The sequence below is a fragment of the Candoia aspera genome, chromosome 2, assembly GCF_035149785.1.
Source record: "Candoia aspera isolate rCanAsp1 chromosome 2, rCanAsp1.hap2, whole genome shotgun sequence".
In the NCBI taxonomy this organism is placed as follows: Eukaryota; Metazoa; Chordata; class Lepidosauria; order Squamata; family Boidae; genus Candoia; species Candoia aspera.
In genome coordinates this window covers 162,535,260-162,562,053 of record NC_086154.1, presented here as the reverse complement: position 1 = coordinate 162,562,053, position 26,794 = coordinate 162,535,260, and the positions used below count along the sequence as shown (strand labels likewise).

The 26,794-nt window shown below is 40.1% G+C and overlaps 1 protein-coding gene across 1 annotated transcript in view; it reads left to right on the top strand.

Annotated features, from left to right (window-relative positions):
* Nucleotides 1-24,886, top strand: part of WARS2 (tryptophanyl tRNA synthetase 2, mitochondrial) — a 33,332-nt gene extending 8,446 nt beyond the window's left edge. Inside the window, exons 2-6 of the mRNA XM_063294644.1 lie at nucleotides 12,315-12,572; nucleotides 22,241-22,321; nucleotides 23,046-23,131; nucleotides 23,556-23,674; nucleotides 24,424-24,886. Coding sequence (XP_063150714.1) covers nucleotides 12,315-12,572; nucleotides 22,241-22,321; nucleotides 23,046-23,131; nucleotides 23,556-23,674; nucleotides 24,424-24,872 — 993 coding nt within the window. The 3' untranslated portion in view covers nucleotides 24,873-24,886. The remainder of the gene's footprint in view (nucleotides 1-12,314; nucleotides 12,573-22,240; nucleotides 22,322-23,045; nucleotides 23,132-23,555; nucleotides 23,675-24,423) is intronic.
* The last annotated feature ends 1,908 nt before the right edge of the window (nucleotides 24,887-26,794 follow it).

Here is a 26,794-nt window from a genome sequence, read left to right as displayed (position 1 = left end):
TGGTTGGGGACGTGCATGTATTTTGGCATGCAAGAGATGTTGTGTTGTTGGCTGAGCATCCAAATGATTTGCCATTAATTTTACACCAAGGAACGTGGATCTGGAAAGTAATATATCAAATACTAAGGTAACTGGGTTTGATGGGGAAAATGGAGAGAATGATTGCACATTAAATGATTTTGTGTACCTTGGTAGAAAGTAAATCAAAGATAGAAAAATGGAGAAATTTTTAGATATACAGATGCTGCTAGAAAAGGTTATGGGCAGTATGGTGATTGATTGTAAGACTGAATGTTTGCCAGAATAATATGGATCCACCCACAATGTCATATGGCAGTGAGAACTGGGTATGTCAGGAGAAACATAAATGTAAGTTAAATGCATTACTTAAGAAGTGTGTGTGGTACCATAAGAATATACTGTATAATGTCAAGAATGAATGGGTGCTGAATGAATGGGGATTGAATATAAAAATTAATGACCAATATGAAAAAAGTATGTTGAGGTGGTTTGGTCATATGGAGAGAATGCAGGAGGACTGAATTGCAAAACAAATGCATAAAGGAAGAGTGAATAGGTCAAGAGAGGACTGGGAAGGTGATGGTTGAATGGAGTTGACAGGAACCTGAAAAAATGGTGAGAACATTAAAGAAAAAAGGCAATGTACCTAGGACATAGTGGAAGCCAGGTTGGTTGTAAGGATAGAAAGTTATGAAGAGGTATAGTGAATGGTATTGTCATGAGTAATGATGGCGAGCAGGAAGGGGCTCCCATCCAGGGTGGAAAACGCATGCGTAGTACTGAGGAATTAAGCAGTCATTCAAAGAGACACAGATCAGGCCTGCCTTAGCTTTTGGGGTTTATATGTCTGGGTTTTTCCCACACTTATTCAGTTTGTTAGGATTCTGTTTATGTAGCAGTAATAAACACTAGAGAACTACTCCTTGTCTCAGTGTGATTCTCACTGTTAGGACAGGTATTGATATAAAACTATTTTCAACTATTTCATTTTCTTATGCCTTTAATTTATTTTGCTGATTCTTAATGACACATTTTCCTATACCATCCAGTTCCCAAGGCTATAGGTGGCTTACAAACTTTGTAAAAAGAAAATCCCAACATGAATCAACCCAAGATTACAACAAAATAGCAACAATGTATTACACAACTATCATATGAGGATTGAATGAAAATTTATGACCTCCATAAATTTAGTTTAAATAAAGATATTTTGATGAGTAAAATAATCCTTGAAAGAGCTTTTTTGTTACCTAAATTTACTTTTCCACAGAACTGCCACCATTCACTACACACTTCTGCCAGTGATGGACAAGCTTCTTAAAGCCTTCATCAAAGTACTCCACACTTCATCTCTTTAAACAGTCCTTTCTGCTTGAGTCAAATAGATGCCCACAAAGGTATTCCTTTGGTTTTGGGAAAAGGTGGAAGTTGTCTGGATTGTATGGTAGATGGGTAAATGGTGAGATCCAACTTTGTAATTGCCTCTTTGGGTGGCTTGTTAGGTATGAGACCTAGCATCATTTTGCAGCAAAAATCTTTTCCAGTACTTCTAAACACTGCTTAATCACAGTTTCAATGGTTTTTTTTAAATAATGATTTTACTGAAATTTTAATAGACATAGTAAAAACAAATGCAAACTAAACTAAAAGATAAAAGAAAAGTAAGAAAGAAATTTAAAAACTGCAAGAGAAAGAAAAGAAATAAAAAAGAAAAGTGAGTAAAAGAGACAAGGAAAAAGAAACAAAAGACAATAATAAAGAAGTGGCTTCCAACGTTCATCACACCAAGCATAAGCTAACATAATATCTCTTCATCCTCTTTTAAAATTACAAAGAACTCTTCTCTCCATAACCTACTCATATCTATATACAATCCAGAAACCATCATCTTTTCAGTTCTGGTTCAGCAAAATGTCCATTAGAAGTTACTAGAAATGTCAGACAAATAATTGACCCCTGACTGTTTCAGTGTTTTGAGTGTTGCGATGTAGCGCTCTGAGTTGACAGTGGTGCCAGGTTCAAGGAAGTCTGTGTGAATGCCATCTGCATCCCAAAAACTGTAACCATGAATTGTCCTGCTGAAGTCGTGGTTCTGGAAAAAAACAATTCAGGTGAAGCTTTGTGGTACCCCGTGGACTTAGGCTTTATTTCTTGGTCATAATGTGTTTTGTGGGTTGTCACAATGCTGTGAAGAAATTTCTCACCTTCATTCTCATGGCATGACAACAATTGCTGGCAAATTTCAACTTTTGAAGCTTTCATCACTGCCATCAGCACATGAGGAACCTATCTTGCATAAACCTTGATACTGGAGACATCAATAATGTGACTTACACATTTCTATGAAATGCCAACCTTGACAGTAATTTTCTTTTGAGCAATTTGCCAATTGTCTTTAATTAGCTCATCAACCTTTCTCATGTGAAACTCAGTTGTTGTCACCAGTCATCTATTCTTGATTACACAAATCAGTTCTTCCTGGTTTACCATGTTTACAGTTTTTGGCCCAGGAATGCACAGTACTCACACTGACACAGTCATCACCATAAACAACCTGCATTACTAGTGGATTTCAACTGGAAGAACTTTGGCAGTCAAAAATTCAGTCACGCTGTCTTACTTAAAGCTTGCTGTCAAGTACTCACTGTGGGCTTCCAGTTCATGAATGATAGTCACACAACCTTTTCTCATAGCAGCTTCCCACCAACTAAAGTGAAAGAACAAATAGAACAAATGCTCAAGAACATGTCAGAGCTTTTAGTGTGCCAGTACTGCCATCTGTTGGTGACTTATAACACTGAAAGAATTCCTTTTCATACATTGCAGCATGAGAATACAAAACTAGCCCAATTTCATCATATATATTCAAAACAAAATCACTATAAAAGCCCCCAAAATCTAACAATCCAATTAAGTCATCTCCCTGTCAAGACTGACTTGACAGCCTTGTGAAGAACCAATAGAGAGATCACCAGGTGAACATCCAGAGGCAAGATATACAATGTTGAATATTTTGGGGCCATTGCAGAGAAGAATTGTCTGCTCTGACATCCCTTGATCTCTTGAAATAATCCTTTTCTGCACTTGGTTAACATTGCTGGCTTCAGAAGGGAATAGTATGATACATATGTATGTATTATGAGATTTATATCCTGTCTTGTGCAGAAGCTTAAGGCTCTAGCACCCCTAGAAAGGTGTTAGCCTTACCCTGTCACACAGTAGGATTGGTAAGGAGATGGAAATTTTGTTTGTCCTCGTACGGCTGGATTAATTTGTAGAACATGAATTAATCTCTTGCAGATCCATACCACCTCTGTCTGTCTGTCTCTCCAGTCTGTAGCAGAGAGGAGAGAGCAAGTCTGTACAGAATCTAAAATGCATTAAGACATTTTCCCATGTAAAAATGGCTCTAGTCTGAGTTTGCATCTCTTGCAGTTTATGTTTGTCTCCAATGGGAGTTCCTCTCTCTAATCCTTTACTAACTCCAGATCTTTTGAGTATGTAGCTCTGATGTCCTGACCTCAGCATTTTAGTGAAGCACATTCCAGCTCCATGATTTCACGACACCAGGCTGAACTCCCTGCTAGGCTGCCTTCTGACTCTTGCAGGGTGAATAAACAGTGCTCATAGAAGGCCAGTCAACTAGGTATGGCTTTAGTACCACGGTTTTAAGAATTCTGTTTCATTCCTCTGGAATGCTTTATGCTGTCTGGATCCTTTATTAATGAAGTATCAAAAATAAAAATAGTGTACAATAATTACATGCTACTCAAGGAAAAATGTTACAAACAGCATAAGAACAAACATCATCATCCTATCAGTTAGTTTACCAAAACTGTCAGCCACATACACCCTTTCTGTTTTATTATCATATCAGTCCATTTATTTAACTGCAGTTGTTATTCCTTTTTCAGTAATAGGTTAAGGTGTTGGACTAGGAATGGGGAGACTCCCATTCGAGTCCAGTCTCAGCTTTACAAGCTCCCTTGGTGACTATGGACCAACTACCTCAAGAGGGTGGTGGTTTGGAAGAAATGAGAAGAGGGAACATGTTGTATGCTGCCTTAAACTTCTGTTTCAGAAGCAGAATATAAATGAAACAAATATTATCCAGCTGTGCCCATATCCTTGACAGTATCTTCACTGTTCTGTAATAGGTATTATTTTATTGTTTGTTTGTTTGTTTATTTTCTATCCAGCCTTTATTATTATTTTTATAAATAACTCAAAGTGGTGAACATACCTCGTACTCCTTCCTCCTCCTCTTTTCCCCACAACAACCACCCTGTGAGGTGAGTTGGGCTGAGAGAGAGGGACTGGCCCAAAGTCACCCAGCCGGCTTTCATGCCTAAGGCAGGACTAGAACTCACCGTCTCCCGGTTTCTAGCCCATTGCCTTAACCACTAGACCAAACTGGCTCTGAATCATCTTAGTATTTAAAATATGCCTCTTCTTTCTTTAGTGTTGTTCAAATCTAATTCCATTCATTGTGTTTTCAGCTGAGTTTGTTGCTCAGGAGCTAGTACAATAGAGCCACTTTGAAATACATCTTCTAGGACTGTTATTGTAGTCCATTCTGTTTGGATGACTTGCAGGTGCCCTCTGTATCCGTAAATCTATTTTATTCAAATGAAACTAACTCCTGAATGAACTTAAATAAAATTATGCTATTAATCACTTGGTGTGTCACTTAATCTCTTTCTTAAAAAAAGTTTTGCTATTATTGTTTTTTCTTAAAAGCCTTCCCTTTTTGACATTATCTAGTGACATAGCTTCCTAACAAATTAAGCTTAAAACAAAAGTAATTTCTTCTTCCTCTCTCTTTTCCTGAGATAGTTTTAAATGCAGTCATGGAGCCTTGCTTGCAGTTTCCTTCTGTTACAGCTTTCCTCCACCCCAAATACCCAGTTGGGCAGACACCTTTACTGCAGCTGTCTTGGAAATGGAGTTTGTGATGTAGCCTCTCTTATAGCTGTTTATGCTTCCCAGGGTTGTCTGCTGTGGTCTTTGGGTGATAGTGAATGGATAGGTGAATGGTTTTCTCAGATTCAGAGCCCTGAGTAGGGCCAAGATGAGGTAGTGATTGTAATTTGGAGGAAAATGGGATTCTCATTAGAAGTCCTAATAATACTTTCACCTCTTCCCAGCCTTAAACACTGGCACATGGAAAATATTTAAAATAAAAATATTTCCAGTCGATTTTGGGGTATATGGGAATGTTTGAAGTGTAATAGATCAAATTCTGACAGCCTGGATTGCCAAGAGACTGGTCAGCCTTAGAGGCTGGGAGTGGAATAAAGCAAGCTTTCTAAGTTGTTGTAATTTAGCTAAGCCCTACATGTGTAATTGTTTTAATCTTTTCTCCCACAACTTAGTTGTTCCCAGGCGTTTAATCATTTCCGTTTCTCTCTGAACTCTCTCCAGATTATCAATATGTTTCATTGTTGGGGTATCCATAATGGGTCACAGTATATTAGCTGTGCTTTTTATTCTGCATGTAATATGACCTGTCCTTCGTCTTTATTGTTTTTTTTAAAGGATTTATAGCAAATGTGCTAGTGTGGTTATTCTACATGTTTAATGAAACTATTTTCCCTGCCTGCCTCAGAGTTCAGGTTTTTGTTAAAACACAAAGGTGACTTTTTTGGAAGGGTGAGACAGGAGAGAGGATGTGAATTGAAGATGCCCTCTTCTGAGGTGGATACTAATCCACCTAGACCATGGGTGTCCAACCTTTTGGGTTCCCTGGGCCACACTGAGTGAAGAGGAATTGTCTTGGGCCACACATAAAATATATAATATAGTTAATGTATATAAGTAATAAACATTTTTTAATATTTTTATTATAAAATTTAAAAAAGGGCAACATAAAACTAGTGGGATATTTGACCTTGTTTTTGTGAAACTAATGCATCAATATCTGGTTCGATGAAAGTGGCTGCAATTCTCAGTGAGTTCTCAAGGTGCTTGTCAGAAATTTTAATTCTAATTTTACTCTTTGTGTGCTTCATCCTTGAAAATAGTTGCTCGTGCTGCCAAAAAGCAATGTCATGAATAAGGCGTGATTGTGAAGCGAGGGATATTTTTCTCTGGGAAGATAGGTCTCAGTAGAGAGACACAATCAAATTTTTCTTTGAGTTGAATGTCTGATTGCAACTCTATGCATTCCATTTGAAAATTTGGAGGTAATGTAGTTACGTCGACTGAAAATGGAGTCAAAAATATACCAAAATATTGATGATTTTTCCGGAAATCTTGAAACCTGTTCTCAAATTCCTGTATCAAACCAAAAAGCAAGGCTGCATATTTCTCGCTGTTCACAGGACTGTGTTAAGCCAACGTATTAAAATGTATAAAATTATTTTCCATAACTTGAGCTTGCCATACTTTAAGTTTCATTTCAAATGCTGTTATGGTTTGAAACATTGCAGTGATAAGTTGGTTTTTACCTTGAAGATGCATGTTTAACTCATTTAAATGAGCGGTTAAATTCACCAAAAATGCTAAACCTGTGAGCCATTTTTCATCTTCAAGTTCTGGCACAAATTTTCTTTTTGATTCCATAAACAACTTGATTTCATTTCGCAAATCATAAAATCTTTTCAGCATTTTACCCTGACTTAGCTACCGTACTTCAGAAAAGTAAATGATGTCCCCATAATCAGCATCCATACTTGTAAGGAACTCCTGGAATTGGCAATGATTCAATCCCTTGGCCTTTATGAAATTCACTGCTTTGATGACAATTTGTATGACATTATCCATTTTTAAAGCTTTTGTGCATAAATTTTCTTGAGGTAGAATGCAGTGATACTTCATCAAATGTGAGTTGCCAGCAGCACCTGCATTGTCTTCTATCAATTTTGTAAGTCCCTCACTTTTACCAACCATCGCTGGGGCACCATCAATAGATATACCAGACATGTTGACAATGGTTAAAGAAAATTGCTTTAATGTCATTTTTACTGCTTCATACAAACCACAAGATTTAGTTGTGTCTTTTAATGGCACCAAAGAAGCCATTTCTTCATTGACATTATATTCGTTATCAATACCTCTAATAAAAATGGCAAATTGGGCCATATCTGTAGCATCAGTACTTTCATCCATCGCCAAAGCGTAAAATTTGAAGTTAGCAGCTTTACTCTTCAAACCTCTTTTGATAGATTTTCCTGTTTCTTCAATTCACCTGGGGCTATAGTCTGGTGAGACAAACTGATTTTAGAAAAATTGCTTTTTTTATCAGGACAAATTATATCTGCCACGCTTTCCATACATTGCTGGATAAACTCACCATCGGTAAATGGTTTTGATTTTTTTGCTATCAGATTTGCTACCAAATAACTAGCTTTTATAATAGAGTCTTTTTGAGTTGTGACTTTAAAAAAAAATTGTTGAGAGGACAGACTTCTTTTCAGTTCCGCTAATTTTTCTTTATGACAGATTCCTTGATACGCTTCGAATTTGGCATGTTTTTCCGTATAATGCCTTTTCAAACTGTAGTCTTCGAAAACTGACACATTTTCTCTACAAATTAAGCATAGTGTCTTAGTATTTGTCTCGACAAAAAAGTACTCATCTGTCCATTTTTCATTGAATAGTCTTCCTTCATCTGTGATTTTTATGTTCTTTTTTGGGTTCTGTTTTCTGTTGAAATGACATTAAAGCCATGCTGGAATAAATTCATTTAGGAATAAATATATTTTTTAAGAAATAACACAACAAGTCCATTGTAAATTGTTAGGTAGGCAAATAAATAAAGCAAAGTTTAATAAATAAGAAAACTTACATGTCTACTTAATAACAATAAACACCTGTTGTCACGGAACACGTGAAGGTAGATTGAAATACATATATAACACCAAGTTGCCACAAGCTGACGTGTGTAGTGGGCAGCAGCATTAGCACTGCACTGCCCCCTCCCCTACACAGCATTCCGTTGTTTCTACCTACGCAGTCCGCAATCGACCACTGCGCCATCGAGTCACCCAAAAAAATAATAATCACAAAATAATGTTAAAAGTTTATGATTTTTTGCAGCCACATTACTAGCTATTCAGGGCTGCATGTGGACTGCGGGTTGGACATGCCTGACCTAGACTATGCTATCTCCTCCATCTATCTAGTCTGACTTGGAGTGGAGCCTTCCCTGCCCTGCTACCTGTGAATGAATTTTATTACAGAAGATGAGGCCTTGGACTGAATTTTTTAAAAATGGAAAACGTGGGCCTTATATTTAGTGGTGGGGTCACGAACAACAGTTCACTGTGCCACATAAGTTTTGAAACTGAGCTGAGTTTCAAAAGTACCTTATGGTATGGCATGGGTTCAGAAAGAAAAGAAAGTAAAAACAAATTCTTCTGGATGAATGGAGTCCCTGGAGTTTTTTAAGAGAAAACCTATATCTTAGAAGAATGTGAGGTTTTAAAAAATTATTTTCCTTCTAGAGGTGGTGAGCTTGGCACCGGGATGCAGATTTTGGAAGCAAGAGCCCTTTTTAGGTTATAGCGCACTGCATTTCTAGTAGTCACTGGGAGAAATGTGTGTTTTTCAGTGTTAAATAATTTCTTCAGCAGAAGTGATAGTTAATGTGAATGTGAGATTTGCTTCCTCGTTTAATATGGAAAGTAAAGTTAAAGAGACCACCCAGGAAGTTGCTTACCTCTTGAGAGATGAAACTGTCAGACCTTAACCGATGATTGATGATTTCAGCTGATTCCTTAAATAACCTAAAACCCAGTTATGGCTCAGGTTCTTTTTGAAAGCTTTCTGAATAATCCAGCTCTGTTCAGAAAATCATATTTCAGGCTTCCCATTTTGTATCCACAAGCATGCCCTTCTCTCAAAGGAATCGGGGTGGGTAGTGCTTAAAAGACATTCAGGCAACCAGAGAATGAAATGATCAGGAAAAAGAAATTGAATGACCAGAAGTTGATGATGATGCTACCAGTATTTATCATTTATTGGAGATTTATTTTGCATCATTCTTTTTTCTCTTAGAATTGTAATTAAAAGAACCTCTTATGCTCTTGTTGAGACTGAATCCTTTCCCATGTGGCAGCCTTAAGCTGCTGGTCTTCTGTTTGTAAACTGGATGGAAATTTATTTATTTATTTTATTTATTCAATTTCTCTAGCTGCCCATCTCAGCAAGTGACTCTAAGTGGCTATAGCCTTCTTAAATCCCTTTCTGGGACTTTCGGTGGGGACGTGGTGGACTGAACAGCTGTGTCCGCGGGCTCAGCAGGCAGAACTGACAACACAGCAGTTTTTTCAGGCTCAGGCAGGTTTTTCCCAAAGCCCAGGAGTGTTTTTCTGGAAAAAGGAAAACACCTGGAATCGCCCCATCTGTCCTCTGGACAGCTGCTTGCAGCCAAAAGATCGCAAACAGCGTTCACTTTCGACTGGTAAGAGCAGCCAGAAGGCTGGAATGTCACCATTTCCAAGCCATGCTGTAGCCTTAAAGGGACACTAAGACTGGCCACCCCATTTCTAAATCACCCAATTTATATTTCTTTTAAGTACGCATACCCTAAAAGAGGCTTTGAGAAGCAGGTTCTCTTGGTGCTTATCGTTATTTTTGAGATCAATTTTTTTAAAAAAAATTCTTTTTAAGTTTTGGACTTTGTTTTCCATCCAAATATTAAGGATTGAGAGTAAATAATTGTCTCCCTGTTATTATTTTTGTACTAAATTTGAAGATAATAGCATTTTTATACACATTGAATCAGCTGTTTTGAACTTTCAGTTTTCTGCTTCTACTTTCCCTGGGGAACTGTCTGCATATCTCACTTTCACTTATGTAAATACATTCCAGAATTCTTTCATATCTTTGACTTTTGCTGGTTAAGCTCCTAGGGGGCACCATAATCTACAGCTTGAGACATGGAGGATTTTAAACAGACTTTCTCTGAGTTCCACTGAGATTTTAAACAGATTGTTTCTGATTCCTATCAAGTTTTTATGCAAGGCATTCAGGACATTGTGGAAAATATGAGGCCTAAAATGTGTCATCTGCTTGGGGATGTCATGGATAAAACTGAGGAATTTAACAGCGACAGAAATGTCTCTTCTAAGAGTGAGATCAGGACTTCTGTTGAAATGCTGGATGAAGATTAGATAGTTAAGTTGAAGAAATTAAAGGGAGAGATCAAGTTGCAAGCCATAAGTGAAATTGATCTTCTGATGGAACGCCATGGAAAAGAAGGGGTTATTATATATTCCCATATATAATGGGTCTCCTGAAGAGAAGTCGGAGTTTTCAAGGAGGGCAGTTGGGCTGCTCGATTTTTTTTAAAGAAAAAGGCTCTATGCGCATTGTGGGGATTTGTAAATGCTCTGGTTTATTTTGAAGTGGGATAAGGGTTGAGGAATGTTTATCTGGTTTGCTTTTAGCATATTTTTGCTTTTTGCATATTTGATTTCATTTATCTTTAATGATTTGGATTAAGATTAAGGTATAATAAAAAATATTGTTTTGGGTTTAATATGATTAAGATTAGTAAAATTGTTGTATTATCAAGTACAATGGCAGACAATTTATATGTTTTTTAGTTTGATCTTTATTATAGCAGACAGGAATGTATAGAATAGTAGTAGGAAGGAAATAAATAAATGTTATCTTTGTGGGGGAGGTTGATTAGGAGGTTCATATTTTTTTTAATATAAGGGGAGGGAGCAACTGCTTTTAGTGATTATTATAATGTGCCAATGGAATGATTTACAGAAATAATGTGATTTTGGTTTAATATAGAGTAAGGGATTGATTATGGAAAATGGTTGTATATCCTTCCTGTTAAAAGTCGGAAGTCACTTCTCTCGTGTTTTTATACTTTTTTAGTTTTTTCTTTGTAGTTTTTTGTTTTTCTGTAGCTTTTATGCTTGAAACCTAGTAAAATTCTTATTAAAAAGAAGAAGAAAAAGAAATCCCTTTCTGGATTTCAGGCCTTCTTCCACTTTGGCCACAGTGATGGCCTGATGCTCAGTATGGACCATATTCCCTACATCCGCTGACTGATGAATTCTTCTGCTTCTTTACTCCCTCCTGGGCCAGTTAAAGGCAAGACCAAAGTTTTACCATAAACTAGCAGAACTCTTGTCAATTTCACTTGCTTTTGTTTTTTTAAGACAGGCCTACCCTTTCACTACTCCATCAGTAAACCTGTAAAAAGAAAAGAAAATTAACAGGTCCATCATTTCACTGTTTTATCAGAGAACTTGTTAAAAAAAAATAAGCCCAGCTTTTCACCATTCCATGAGGGAACTTGTTAAAAAAATGGCCATGGAGGGCAGCAACCAGTGACCGGCAGGGAAGGAGCATTCCTGGCACAGTGCATAGTAACCAGTTGGAGTGGAAGTCGCTGTCTGCAAAGAAATGATTGAAATGGAGCACATGAACCAGACAGCACTGCTTGAGTCAGGACAAATCAGAAAACACTGCTTTTGAAGTAACGAAAAAGACAGATGAAGGTTGTCTTCTTGGTGAGCTGGGTGCAAGTAGAGGAGAATGTTGTGCATTCCTTTCCTTGAGAAATTGTCAGTAATCCATACTTGCACTGGGGGCAAGCTGATCATCTGGATCAGGCCTACTCTGCAGGGCTTATTCTTAGTACAGCAATACATATCTTATATTCCACTCTGCATTCAGAATCTTCCAATATAACACGTGTGTGGCTACATATTTTACAACAGTGACTTGGAATTTTGTTCCCATTCCCATCAATTTTTCACTCCAATCTGTGACTAAAGAAAAATGCAAAGTGTTGGTGTATAACAGCGGCTAGGAGTGCTTCTTTCACTTTCTTCTGTAAACTAATGTTCTTAAAAGTAATGTGTCTGTTGTTACTTTATACAGCAGTGTAATTGTCTTCTATAATATAAGCAAAAGACAAACTATTGCCTCTAGAATTAGGCAACCTTAAGGTAAAGGAAAGAAGCTGAATAGGAAACAAACGGATTTCCTCTTATATCACCTTTCTTTCAGATGAAATGGAAGCAGTGGCTAGTGGAGGTATTTGGATTAATTCCTGTATGAATTTTGTTTGCTTTGCTGGAAAAGCTTAGATTTAAGCTGTTGTGAGAGCAGCACAAACAAAACACGCTGTGCTACCTTCTAATATGGAGTGGCGTTTAACGGGTAGCCATTGTAGCCTTCTTAGTTGTGCTGCTCCCCAGACTTGTTGGATTCATCTCAGCTGTATGGGAAGAAGAGCAAACCTGCATAAACTGTTACTCAGTTATCAGTGATAATTTACCGCACAGATATTTAAACCTGTGGTTATGGTTTTGTTACAGAACAAAGGTCTGAAAAGAATTTTCTCAGGAATTCAACCAACTGGGATTCCTCATCTGGGGAATTATTTTGGTGTCATCACAAGTTGGGTGAAGCTACAGGAAGAATGTAGTTCTGTATTATACAGCATTGTGGACCTCCACTCCCTCACCATCCCAAGGGAGCCAACTGTTTTACGTGAAAACATCCTAGACATCACCGCTGTTCTCCTGGCCTGTGGCATAACCCCCCAAAAGTGCTTCCTTTTCCAGCAGTCCCAGGTCAGTCTCTTCCTCCTGAGGTTTCTGCATGGTTTGTTCTGGATCATACTGTATATATGTCCTTATGCATACATATTTACATCAAAAGTCAAAGCTAGTTTTGACTAATCCTTGAGGGTATTTTCTATGAAAAGTGGACAGGAAAGATTATCAGCCTTTTAACAGAGTTGCTTCTGGGCTCACTAACAAAGAATAAATCTTCTGGGCCAGTTAGGATCTTTGGAACCAAAAGGCACCTAACTATGGATAAGAGTGTTCCTCTTGCCCCCTGTATGGCCCTGGCCTGCATTAGAGACTTAAATGGGGGAGAGAATACAAGAAAAAATGCATTGTGGGGCTGAGTTTTTATGGTTTGAGTATTTGCATATTCAGTGCAGAGGAAGAGTTGCTGTGAGGAAGAGACAGGGGTTCTCTTCTGGTGTTGAATCGCAGTGGTCAGAAGAAGGGAAGGGAAGAGTATGCTTGTTGTAGCTTTAGCATAGCATCAGCATCCCTAGGATCTGGAGGGAAAGAGCATTGGTGCAGCAGCAGAGGCAGGAGGGAGACTTTAAAATAATGTTGCATTATTTATGAACTCAGGAGTAATAGTGGTAAAGAGGAGGCTCTGCACCATTCAGTTAGTGGCAGGAATGAGAACCTCCAACACAAGAAGAGAACAGACAGATTAAGGGTAGGAGACTTAAAACTGATACCTGTATCATGCTAAATCTTCATTGCTTTAACCAAGGTTTATTGAATAGGGTGCAGGTGGACTCAGTTTACATAACCCACGGAGCCATAAGCCATTGATTACATAATATGTTAAGTCAGAACCAAATAAACTACATGATTTAGTGCAATGTATGAACGCAAGCTAAGTGCAGCACGCTGTCTTCCCTCTATGTCTGGCACATAACAAATTACACTGAAGACCTGGAGCATGTCATGTTCACTGTTTCAATGTGCACTGTTCATTGTAATGTTTCACATGCCATGGCGCTGACGCGCATTTCTGTTTGGGAGGGAGCTGCTGTGAAACCTTGTACCAAGCTCTGTATCTATGTTCATTACAATGGAATGTGTTGGGGTTATGTGCTCTGTTCAAGGACTTTTCCCGCAGACCATCAGAAGCCATTAGGAGCACCTGGGATTGTGAGCTTGGGAAGATTCTACGGGGGGAGGGATCTCATTTGTACCAAGGGTTTTTAGTTTGCATTTGGCGTGCTTTTATCATTCTCAGCTTTCTTTGTGATCCTGCATACTCATAATCAGGTATCTTTGCATTCCTGCTCATGAGTCTGAGAGTGTTTTAGAATAGGCATTCATTACATAAAGCTTGCCCAATCAATACCAAGACTTTGCAGACGTCTTTGGGGAAATGGAAGCAGATCAGCTACCCCCCCATCGGAAAACTGACTGTGCAATAGAGTTGGTTCCCAACACTCAATTGCCCAAGCCAAAATTTTATCCAATGACTCAGAAGGAGCTTGGGGCATTACGGGACTTTATCGACAAAAATCTGTCAAGGGGGTTTATTGAACCTGCAAATTCCCCAGTTGGGGCCCCTGTGCTATTCCGGGAAAAGAAAGATGGCACGCTTCGACTCTGTACAGACTCTCAGGGGTTAAATTCCATCTCAATTTGCAACAGGTACCCTCTTCCGCTCATGAAGGACATGTTAGCTCACTTGTCTAAGGGCAAGATTTTCTCCAAGCTCGATCTTCGTGAAGCCTATTTCCTCATCTGCATACGAGCTGGAGATGAGTGGAAAACTGCTTTTAATTGTCCACTGGGTTCATTTCAGTACAAAGTCCTCCCTTTTGGGTTGGCAGGGGTGCCCGGAGTCTTCATGCAATTGATTAATGAAGTATTACATGATCATTTGTTTAAAGGGGTCCTGGTTTATTTAGATGTTCTCATTTACACTGAAACTGAGGAGGAACACAAACACCTCCTCAAACAGGTGTTAAGCAAGCTTAGAGATGCCAAACTTTATGCCAAGCTTTCCAAATGTGAGTTTTACAAGACCCAACTTGACTATCTGGGCTATAGGGTGTCTGACAAGGGCATTGAAATGGACCCTGCAAAAATTCAGGCGATTTTAAGTTGGGAACATCCCCGCACCCAGAGGCAATTGCAAAGTTTCCTCGGGTTCAGTAATTACTATCGCCAATTTATCCAGGGGTTCACGGAGATCGCTTTGCCCCTCACTGATTTACTCCGTACTAAGGGCTTGGGGGAGACATGCAAAGTAAAAAACCCTGGGGCAGTGCTGAATTGGACGCCTGAATGCCAGGCAGCATTTGAGAAGTTAAAAACCCTCTTCACTGCTGAGCCTATTCTACAGCACCCTGATCCTGAACGCCTCTTTGTGGTCCAAGTTGATGCTTCTGACTCCTAAGTTGGGGCTATATTGTTACAGAGAGATTCTGAAAGTCACTTAAAACCCAGCGCTTATTTGTCCAGAAAATTTTCTGAAACCGAATGCCGGTGGCATGTTTGGGAAAAGGAGGCTTTTGCTGTAAAAGCTGCTTTGGAAGCCTGGTGTCACCTCCTGGAAGGCGCTAAATGCCCTTTCGAAGTTTGGACCGATCACAGGAATTTGGAAGCCCTCCGCACCCCCCAGCATCTCAGTCCTAAACAAATTCACTGGGCTCAATTTTTCAGTCGCTTTAACTTCCAGTTAAAATTTATTCGGGGAAAGAAAAACTTTCTGGCCAATGCTTTGTCACGTTTACCTCAGGACCTTGACCACGTGACAGATGTGGTTGGGACTGTTCTCACTGAACCACAACTGGGCTTAGTTGCTGTCACCCGGAGCCAGATCTGTGCGCAGGCATCCCCGCCCCCAGCCCAGTCTGGGAAGCAGAAAGTGCAAGTTCCTTGCCAATTACAGAAAGACTTTCTCCAGGCGCTGAAATCTGACACTTGGTTGCCAGCTAATAAAGACACTGTTTCTTTTGAAAACGGTCTGGTATGGGTGCAACGCTGCTTTTATGTACCTGAAACTTTACGACCTGACATTTTACAGCGTTCCCATGATGATAAACTTGCTGGGCATTTTGGTTTTGTTAAAACATTGCATTTGGTTCGTCAATTCTGGTGGCCCACCTTGAGACGTGATGTAAAAGACTATGTGGCTTCCTGTCCTGTTTGTGCAATGTCAAAGCGAAAAGGGGGGAAACTGCAGGGGCTTCTGCAGCCTGTGGCCAGCCCGTCCCGTCCCTGGGATGAGATTTCTATGGATTTTATTGTGGATCTTCCTCCCAGTCAGAAGAAAACTGTCATTTGGGTTGTAAAAGATTTTTTTTCTAAACAAGCCCATTTCATTCCATGTGCATCCATCCCGTCGGCCCCGCAATTGGCGTGCCTATTTCTCATCCACATCTACTGTCTCCACGGTAGCCCCTCCTGTTTGGTCAGCGACCGCGGGACACAGTTTACTTCCCAGTTTTGGAAATCATTTTTAAAATTGATTGGCACCAAACAGGCGCTGTCCACCTCGTCCCATCCTGAGACTGACGGATCTACTGAGATTTCGAACTCCGCCCTTGAACAGTTTCTTAGAGCATACATTAACTACCATCAAGACAATTGGGTGGAGTTGCTGCCTTTTGCTGAAGTGGCTTACAACAATGCTGTCCATCAGAGTACCAGGCAAACCCCTTTTCGTGTGGTTTCTGGTCACGACTTTGTTCCCATCCCTGAACTGCCACAACCCCCTCCCCAAACATGTTCTGCTTCTGACTGGGCTGTTAACCTTGCTGATTCCTGGCCGATGATTCAACAGGCTTTGGCTGATGCCCAGGCTGCTTACAAGTTTCAAGCCGATAAGCATCGTTCTTTGCAACACGATTTCAAGATTGGGGATCAAGTGTATCTATCTACCAAATTCATCAAGTCCCCACAACCCTCTAACAAACTTGTTCCCAAGTTCATTGGTCCTTTCCCTATTGTTGGTCTTATCAATCCAGTTACTGTTAAGTTGGATCTGCCTCACAATTTGAAACGCTTGCACCCTGTTTTCGATTGCAGCTTGCTCAAGCCTGTCCACTACTCTTCCCGCTGGCATCCCCAACCTCCTCCTCCTGCTCCGATCATGATTGACGGCCAACAGCACTTTGAGGTCAAGGAGGTTGTTGATTCTCGCAAGCTTCGCGGCACACTCCAGTATCTAGTCCGATGGAAACACTTTCCTCATCCTGAATGGGTGTCTGCTTGCTACATTAATGCTCCTGATTTAATTCGCCATTTCCACTTGGCATACCCTTTAAAGCCTGCTGCTTAGTGTTTTCTTTCTTTTGGGGGGGCAGTATGTCATGTTCACTGTTTCAATGTGCACTGTTCATCTTAACGTTTCACATGCCATGGCGCTGACGCGCATTTCTGTTTGGGAGGGAGCTGCTGTGAAACCTTGTACCAAGCTCTGTATCTATGTTCATTACAATGGAATGTGTTTGGGTTATGTGCTCTGTTCAAGGACTTTTCCCGCGGACCATCAGAAGCCGTTAGGAGCACCTGGGATTGTGAACTTGGGAAGATTCTATGGGGGGAGGGATCTCACTTGCACCGAGGGTTTTTAGTTTGCATTTGGCGCGCTTTTATCATTCTCAGCTTTCTTTGTGATCCTGCATACTATTCTTTAATCAATCAGATATCTTTGCATTCCTGCTCATGAGTCTGAGAGTGTTTTAGAATAGGCATTCATTACAGAGCATGCTTCTTAGTTGCAATCTTGCATTGAAGGATTGAGTAACGTAACAATAAGGTTTTCATTTGCTTATTTTCCACTTCTTCCCTTCCCCCAAAGCGTATAATCCTGCTCATGAATGTTGACTTAACAGTAGGTTTATGCCCCCAAGTAAATAGGCACAGAACTACATCTATGAACAGGAATGTTTTGTGCCAGTGAAATAATTTGTAAAGTGTCTGCATTGGGCATGTTTATTGTTCTGGCTGTAGGTTGCCCTTACCAGTAGGGGGCAGACCCAGATGGCCACAGAACCTTCTGACGTTATACCTTGTGATCATCAACTGCCTCCAGAAAGACAAGGTTCCCAGGGCTTTCCCTTCAGTGTCACAATTAAAATGCCCCCAGTTATGTAATTTGCCAGGTCAAGGCAGAGGCTTGCATGAAACAGTTTTCCAAACCCCATGTTTTTTAAATTTAAATTTAAATTTGAAAGTTAATTTCTTTGATTTGGGACATATTTATTCAAAAGAAGATCCCATTTTAATGGTCCAAATTTTATTTTTTTATTTTATTTATTTTCTATTCCACCTTTATTATTTTTATAAATAACTCAAGGCGGCGAACATACCTCATACTCCTTCCTCCTCCTATTTTCCCCACAACAACATCCCTGTGAAGTGAGTTGGGCTGAGAGAGGGTGACTGGCCCAAAGTCACCCAGCCGGCTTTCATGCCTAAGACGGGACTAGAACTCACAGACTCCTGGTTTCTAGCCCAGCACCTTAACCACTAGACCAAACCGGCTCTCAAATGTTTAAATAACAACAACAACAACAACTTATTTAATTTCTATAGCCGCCTATCTCAACAAGTGAATAATAATAATAATAATATATTCTATTTTTCTGAGTTCTGTGTATAAATCTAATTACTTTAGAAATTACCTTTTTGTTATAGGAGGATTGTAGTACAATTGTATTTAAAATTATTTTAGGCTGCCCTTAAGGATGGAACTTGCCAAAAGGAGCATCTATAATAAAATAAAAATAAAACAGTAAAAAAAGAAATTTTACGATTAGCTAGTAATAGGGGGTTAGCTATCAAACCTAATAGACAAATGAAATGTGGGATTAAAATACAAAATGCATAGATTGCCCAAAACATAGTTCTGATAATTTACCACCACCACAAGTTATATCTGAGAAAAAAAAATAAAATAGAAAAGGAATTCTTGAAATAAATATAGACTGAAGGCTTGGAACAGGTTTGGGAGACAAACAACAACAAAACCATCTTTTAGTGGCTGGGAGAGCTCTGACTTGATTATTCTGAATGAAGATCTTCCAAGAAATGATTCCATAGGAGCAACAGCTGGCATCCTGTGAAATGTGTGCGGATGTTCTAACTGCTCAGAAGTGTTGTGGTTAAGCCAGCATGCAGCCAAGAAACCAAGATGAGAGCAGAAAGCAAAGCAAAGCAGGCAGCATTGCCCGAGCGTGGTCAAGTGCTAGTCTGTAGATATGTAGGCCTATATATATGAGGATGAGGCTGTATGAGAGGAAGTGAAGAGTCAAGAAATAACCAAAACTGTTGAAATGCAAAAGGAAGTTTTCATTCCCATCCCCTTAATTTCTAGGAATTGTTTAGTCCCTAATGTGGCATTACAACAGCTTTAGCAAAACCAAAACCAGTTGCAACAGTTAAAATAATTAAAAATCTCCCAAGAGATGAAACGGCAAACATGAAAAGAGAACTAAAATACATCAGAAGAGAATCCTTTGCAAGATTTGATTTCAAAGAGAGCCAGTTTGGTATAGTGGTTAAGGCACCAGGCTAGAATCCAGGAGACTCTGAGTTCTAGTTGAAAGCCAGCTGGGTGACCCTCTCTCAGCCCAACTCACCTCACAGGGTTGTGGTTGGGAAATTGGAGGAGGAAGAAGTATGAGGTATGTTCCCCGCCTAAAAAAAATAATAAAGGCGGGATTTTTTTTTCCTTTAAGTAACACTGTCTCAGAAGAGGAGAGGAAAGAACTGATGAGAGACAAAACATTCTGTTCAACAAACATTCTAACCCAGTGTTTCTCAGCCTTGGCAACTTTGACTTCAACTCCCAGATTTCCCCAGCCAGCATGGTCTTTGTAATAGTTGTGTACAGATATAGGACAGCAGAAGAGCAAATACACTCTTGAACACAGAATGACAGATTCTGCACACAGTTCCTACAAAGCTACTGTTTGAACTTCTGCTTTGGATTCCAGATTCAAACTGACACAAAGCTGGTTCTCTGTTCCTCCTCTAGCTGAAGAGTGTCACCTTCCAAAAATTCCAAGCTGTCAGGAAAGACCAGAGCTGTAGAATTTCTGTTTTAATTTGCTGCCATTAGCTACTACTAACCATCTTCCTGACCATTAATAAGCAATCATTTAATAATAATCATTTTAATAAGGTCAGGCAATGTAGTAGCAATAATAAGACCTTTGATTTAACCATTTCGTAGTTTCTATATCCATAGGCTTTTGGTAGTTTGGATCTGAGAGATCTGGAACTCCTATTTGGCTCTAAATTTCATTGGCTGAGTTAAAAAGGAAAAATCTGGAAATGCTGCCAGAGGGATACATATGTCAAATCATTCAACATTAGTACAACAATCAGTTTATTGGAAAAATGTAATTTCTTAGAAAACTATCTAAGGTAGATTAGATTAACAGTAACCCACACAAATATCCAAAACAAAACACAATTCATCGGAATATATGAGAATTTAAAGTCAGAATCCAAAGATAAAGTGAAGACACTGATCAAGTAATATTAACCAGCAAAGGAAATGGGCTTGGATTATCTGTCCTGGAAGACAATGATCAAGAAACAGTCTCAAAATCATGGTTGGATGTTGTTGTTGGTTATTATTATTTCAGAAAACCAACTATCCCCATGTTTTGACCAAATAAAATTGAAGTATTGTGAATCACAGAATGAAATGAATATGAGGAAGAGAGTATATTAAATAGAAATACACTTTATGGATCAGACCACGTTACTGAATTGATGCTTAGTCAGAGCTTTGGAGATCAATAGCAGCATATTGGATGATCACAGTTGGGTAAACTATAGTGGAATTTATAATATTGAGGTTCTACACATTTTCAGCTATACTGCAGGAAACATTTTCAGAAGACTAAGTATACTGATCACAAGCTTTCCCTTGAGATGCAAAGGCTTTTTTTATTGCTGCCACTGTTCACATCCTAGTTTCTAGTATATAATTTGCTTTTGCTAGTATGCTACTATTAGCAGATTGTTTGTTAATGTCTGTTCAGAAATCCTGTTCTGTTCAGCAGAACATACTTCTCAATTCTGGTTGTTTGGAAGGCAGTACACCATGTGAGACTGGAGGATGAAGTTGGTGGAAATGCTTTTATGCTCCAAGCCTGCTCTAAACGTCTCCCCATTTGGGTGGTCTAGGAGAGAGAGAGGGTGGTTTAGGATCCAACAACCTAAACTGGCTTCTCATCTGCAACCTGCCCAACTTCTCTTCATAGTCAGTCTTGGAGAATGATGGGATTGGAGCTCCCATGTTAGCTTTGCCCTTCAGAGTTGGAGTTCTTTCTCCAACCTCAGAGAATAGTGAATCCTATGGCCTTTAGGATGGTGCCTCAGAGGCTCTTGCACTCATTCTTTTTATCTTTTATTTTGAGTTTGGCATTAAAAATCAAAGCAAAATCTGAATGATACATTTTTGATCAGTTAGGAGAGAAGTATCAAATGGGGTGTCACAGAGATCCATCCTGGGTACTGTGCTGTTTATTTTCGTTAATGATTTGAATGAAGAGAGAGGGAACGCTTGTCAGGTTTGCATATGACTCAAAATTGGGTGGGATAGCTAATACCCTAGATCAGAAATAAAATTCAAAACAAGGTTGATAGAGAATGGGCTGAAAGTAGCAGAATGAAAAGTTCTTAATTTAAGAAGCAAAGGTGTAGGATGGGGGACATTTGGCTTAGCAATAGTACTTGTGAAAATGATCTTAGAATAGTAGTGGATGCATACTGAATATGAGCCAGCAGTGTGCCATGGCTCCAAGAAAGAGAAGGAAAGAACAAAGGCAAGAGCAGCTCTGGCTGCATCCATAGAAATACGATTTCCAAATCATGGGGTAAAATTAATCCACTTTATTGGCTTTGGATAGACCCCACCTTGAGTACTATGTCCACTTCTGGACAATGTTCTTTAAGAAGGTTACAGATATATTTAAAATAGGTTCTCTGAAAGATAACAAGGATGATCAGGAAACTAGAAACTAAGTCCTATGAAGAGAGATTGAAGGAACTGAGTATGTTTAGCCTTTGGAAATGATGGTTGAAGGGCAATATAATAGCACTCATTAAATATCTCAGAGGATATCACTAGTCCTATTCTGACTTGCTCCAGAGTGCAGGTCATGGAATAATTGGGTTTAAGCTATAGGAAAACAAATTCCAACTGAATATTAGAAAGTTCCTAAAAGTAAGAACAGTGGGCAGTGGTGGACTCCTGTTTATCGGATGTGTGCTGGTGAAGGCTAGACAGCTCTCAGATGTTTTACATTGGATTCCTGCACTGAGTTGGACTTGATGGCCTATGATTCTGTGGGTGGTAAGCTTGAAACTTAGGGAGCTGAACCTTAGGGAGCTGAACAGACTAGCTGGACAGTGTTGGCTGGATTCAGATGCCGTAGATAGGAACTTGCTATGACCCTACAGTACATACTAGCCCCGATCTTCTGCATGGTAATTTTCCCCTATGTATCTCTTTACTATTTTTGATGTGATGTCTAAACAAGGCAAATTATAATTTCCACAGACTAGCAAGTGGAGCCCAGAGTATATTTTTGGGTGCTGAAATAAGCCTATAATTCAGCTTCACACAATCCTTGCCTTTATTTAGAAGGTGGCTTCCAGCTGGTGTTCAGTTCGTATGAAAACACAGTGTACTTATTTTTATATACCATTTGTTTCAGGTGCCTGAACATGCTCAGCTTTGCTGGGTCTTAGGGTGTTTGACAGGCATCCCACATCTGGAACATTTTCCCCAGTGGAAGGTAAGGTTCCATTGAGAAGACAGAGGTAAGCTGGCTAGGGAGGGTCTTCTCCATCACTTCAGTAGCACATTCTTCTGCCTGTGCATGTGCATATGCGTATGGAGGAAACGGGTATCCTTGATGCTAGATGATGCAGTTGAGATCACTGAGCATTGGAATCCTCTATGTGCCAGATTTTTCCCCTCCCCTTTGTGGGAGGGTTTCCCAAGGGGTAAAACTCCATTTCCATTCTAGTTTTTGGTATAGTGCTAATATGTAGCTTTTTAATTTGACAGACATACATATATCTCTGTCTGTACAGTAATCCACAGCTCTAACCCCAGTTTAATTTATTTCTTTTTTAATGGTGTTCAGCCTATCTATCTGCTTCTCTCAAAGTGGCTCATCAAGTATTAAATTTACAGACCTTATGTTACATACTCTATCATTAAAGTAACATATTTATTAAAATTCATCTAAGATAGATACTAACACAAATATGCATATTGTGGGAATTGATTATTGTACTTTTTGTAGGCTGTTCCTTTATTTTAAACATTTAAACAACTTGCTTGAGTGACTTTCTGACTTTGTACAGCATTATTGTAAATCTTGAATATGACTTTTTAATCTACAAATAAATAAATAACTTCTCAGTTTATGGAAAAACTATTTAGCCTAATTATAACTATTTTATTCAATAATAAAGAGATTAGCCAAATTTGTGTTATTTTTCTACCACTAGCTTAAGAATGCCAGCCAGGCCAGTGGAGGAACAGTTGGCCTCTTCACCTATCCTGTCCTCCAAGCGGCAGATATTCTTCTCTACAAGTAAGAATGACCAGTCTCCTTGCTTGCAAATGGAATCCCTGTAATATGATGTGTCAGAGAAAAGGTGCCACTGAATTACTGGGAGCATCCAACTCCCCCCAGTAGAATGGTATCATCAGTGGAGCAGGTCCCCTGCCCTCCCCATTAGAAGGCTTTGTCCACCCTAAGAAGTGGGAGGTTCTCTGCAGCCGATCTTATGGAGACGGCTGCTGAAAGCCTGGAAGGAGAGGAAAATAAAATTCCAGCTTCTGTAAACTACCAGCAAACCTAGTTGCTCTTGTTAGCACTCATTCTTCAGTTTTCTGAAGTATTATTATTATTATTTATTAAATTTATATCACCGCCCATCTCCCCCAAACTACTACTTCTGAAGTAGTTTGAAATAAGCAGACAGGATGGCACAGTTTTGTTCTTCATTTGAAAGGTCAACACATGTTCCTGTTGGAGAAGATCAAATCCTCCACTTGGAGCTGACTCAAGATACAGCCCGCCGCTTCAATAAGAAATATGGGGAATTCTTTCCAGTGCCCAAAGCCCTTTTAAGTGAGTAAAAAGAGTAACAAATATGTCCGCCCTTCCAGGTAAACCAGACAGGAAACACAACTAGATGAACTAATTCTACTTTATTGTAAGGCTGCATTAACCGAACCTTGCAAGCCTAAAAGTACAAATCTCCCGCCCTCCCTATTTATTGCTTGAGTGGTCGGGGCGGGTCTTTCCTAAGTTCCTTCTTTAGACTGCTACACTCTTGTGGGCTCCCTTTCCTTTTATCTGATCATTCCCTAGGCAGCATCTCTTCCCTCTGTTCTCCAAGGTCACCCCCACATCCCACCACAAAGTATCACAACAAGCTGCTAGTTGAATAAAATCAATGTGTTTTGAGTGGGGAGCAGGATTGGGCAACTATCAAAAAAAAGCAGAGAAAAGAGAAAAGAAAAGAAAAGCAAGGGCACAGCCCCAGCATTGAACCTTTTCTGCAGTCTGAAACAAACGTTACAAATGTCACCATTCCAATTGGGAAAATATTTGTAAGGCCCACCAAAGCTATATAAAAGGCTACCTCTCAATACAATCAGGTCTAGAGATTGATACTCTGCATCTCATGTCCATCAAGCCGCTCTGCATCTGATGAAGTGAGTTGCAGTTCACAAAAGCTTACACCTTGAAATAAAAATTGGTGGGTCTTAAAAGGTGCTACCAGTCTCTTTCTGATTTTTGGCTACCCTAGACTAACATGGCTCTCTTCCTACAGCGTGTACAGATTGTAATTTCCTATTTTCTCTTGATTGTAGCCACAACAAAAAGGGTGAAGTCCCTCAGAGATCCCACATCCAAGATGTCAAAATCAGACCCTCATAAATTAGCCACGGTGGGCATCACTGATAGTCCCGAGGAGATAAAGCTGAAATTTCGCAAGGCTATCACAGACTTTACCTCTGAAGTGACCTACGATCCTGAACACCGCCCTGGGGTCTCCAATCTTGTGGCCATTCACTCTGCTGCAACAGGACTCAGCAAAGAGGAAGTAGTAGAACAGAGTATTGGCCTAGATACGGCCCATTACAAGGCAGTGGTGGCTGAAGCGGTCATCGAAAAACTTGCACCAGTTAGGAATGAGTTCAAGAGACTAAAAGAAGACAGACGTTACCTGGAGGAGGTTCTATGGTCTGGAGCAGAAAAAGCCAGAGAACTTGCAAGTCCTGTATATTGGGAAATTAAAAGATTGGTGGGGTTGCACTGAATCCCAGAAAAAGTTGCCAGCATCTTTCATTACTTCAGTATGCACCTCACTGCATGTTGCAGTCCTCTGTTTTGAGGGTCCCAAAGAGGATTGGTTGTCAGATCTTTCCCTCACATGTATTAATTTTATAGAGCCAGGCTTAGAGACTGCAGAGAGCCAAACCGCATGCAATACCAGGAAGACATCTAAGGAGGGTTAGGGTGGAGAGCTGAATCTGCTCCAAGGGCCAGATTTCCCACCAGATAGATGATTGCATGGGGTGGAACTTTTGGAAGCAGCAGCTCTGCCCGCTTCTGCCATCCAGCAGTCCCTTTGGTCCACTGATGGTTGTGATGAATCGTTCCCGGTATCATTTGAGTAGGGAAGACAATTGCAGCTGATCTAGCTTTGTTCTGCCCTCACAACAGATCAGGAGACAGCAAAGCCTTGAGAACTAAGATTTTTTTAAAAGCTGCCTTGCCAGTCTGAGTGAAGATGCCGCAACAACTGCTCTTTCAAGACATTCCAAGCAAATTACAACTGTTACTGAGAATTTGTTGCTCCCCGGTCTCCAGCACCTTGAAGGAGCAGCAGCTTTCCTGACTGGAACGACAAGAGTATAGCAGAGCCCTGAAGAAGCACAGTGAAGTGATGGCTCAAGGCTTCGGGGCAGAGGGAGGTTCAGTCTGGGTTGTGGTCCACTGGGGAGACTTGATAGTTTGGAGTTAGCCCATGGGAGCTGAAGATTCCTTAATCACTTCTCTCATCTTTTCCTTCCCCTTTCCAGTACAAAAGCTGTCTTAGGCAACCTGGGCTTGAGCGACCAAAATGGTACATGATTCCAATATGCTGTTGCTCAGAATATTCTGCCTTCCTAACACAGGCTTCAGTTGCCAATCTGCAGCCTAAGAGAATTTCTTGTGGCATTTGCTATTCTGGGATTCTTAAGTACCGAATACTTTTTACTCCACTGTTACAGAGCTCATGAAGATAGGAGATGGCACTTCATTCTCCAAAATACACCGTGAGAAAAAGAGGTGAAAGTCAGCCACACCTCTCTGGATATTTGGAAGGGGAATGCTGAGTTTATAATTTGTGTTTTCTCAGAATAGAGAGGTTATTCCTTCTGTTCCATAAGATGTGAATGGCGTCCATGCATCTTTCTGTTGTTATGTTTACAAGTTTATTTGAAGTGCAGCTTAACCTATGGAAAGCATGATGTCATTACGTTGTAGAAGCTCGGCAGACAGAACAGCCTCTGCTTTATGATCTTAGAGTTTTTCATGTGTAGCCAGACTGGTTCTGAAACAGGCTTCTTCCAGCTTTTTTGCCTCATGTGACAGTGTGAGCAAAAGACTGCAGCCAGAGCCACGGTCTCCACACAGCTGCATAGCAACTCCAACTCTCTCTTGTTTTGTTTCATGTTTACTGACTTCACAGATAGCCCTAAAAACTCCAGGGCCAATTTTCCACTGGGATCCCCTTACATTTAGCATAGTTAGATCATAGTCTCAGGAAAATCCCAGATGATGTGGGGGGAGCCATAAATGCATCCGACCTACGCTTCGTCATTAGTGCTCTATTCTTTGCACCCCACCTCCCAAACTAATTCTCCTCCAAAAGAAGGCAGGCAGTTCCCCATATTTCTGCGTGAGCACCCATGAGTGCGTAGAAGCACATGTGCACACAGCCTTCCCTTGCCCATTGTGTGAAGGAAGAGGGCTTGTTCCCACTGTACAGGAATACCCCTGGCAGTCAGGCTGCAGGGGACGAAAGGCATCCTTCTACACAGCTACAGTATTATCATGGTTATGCCCTGTAGCTACATGGCTGGAGTGAGCCGAGCGAGCACTGCCCCAGCCTGACAGCACCTCCTTGCAGCCTGCCAGAGAGCTGATTGGTGGTTTCCCAGGAGAGTAGGAGGTAAAGGGCAGGATGCTAGC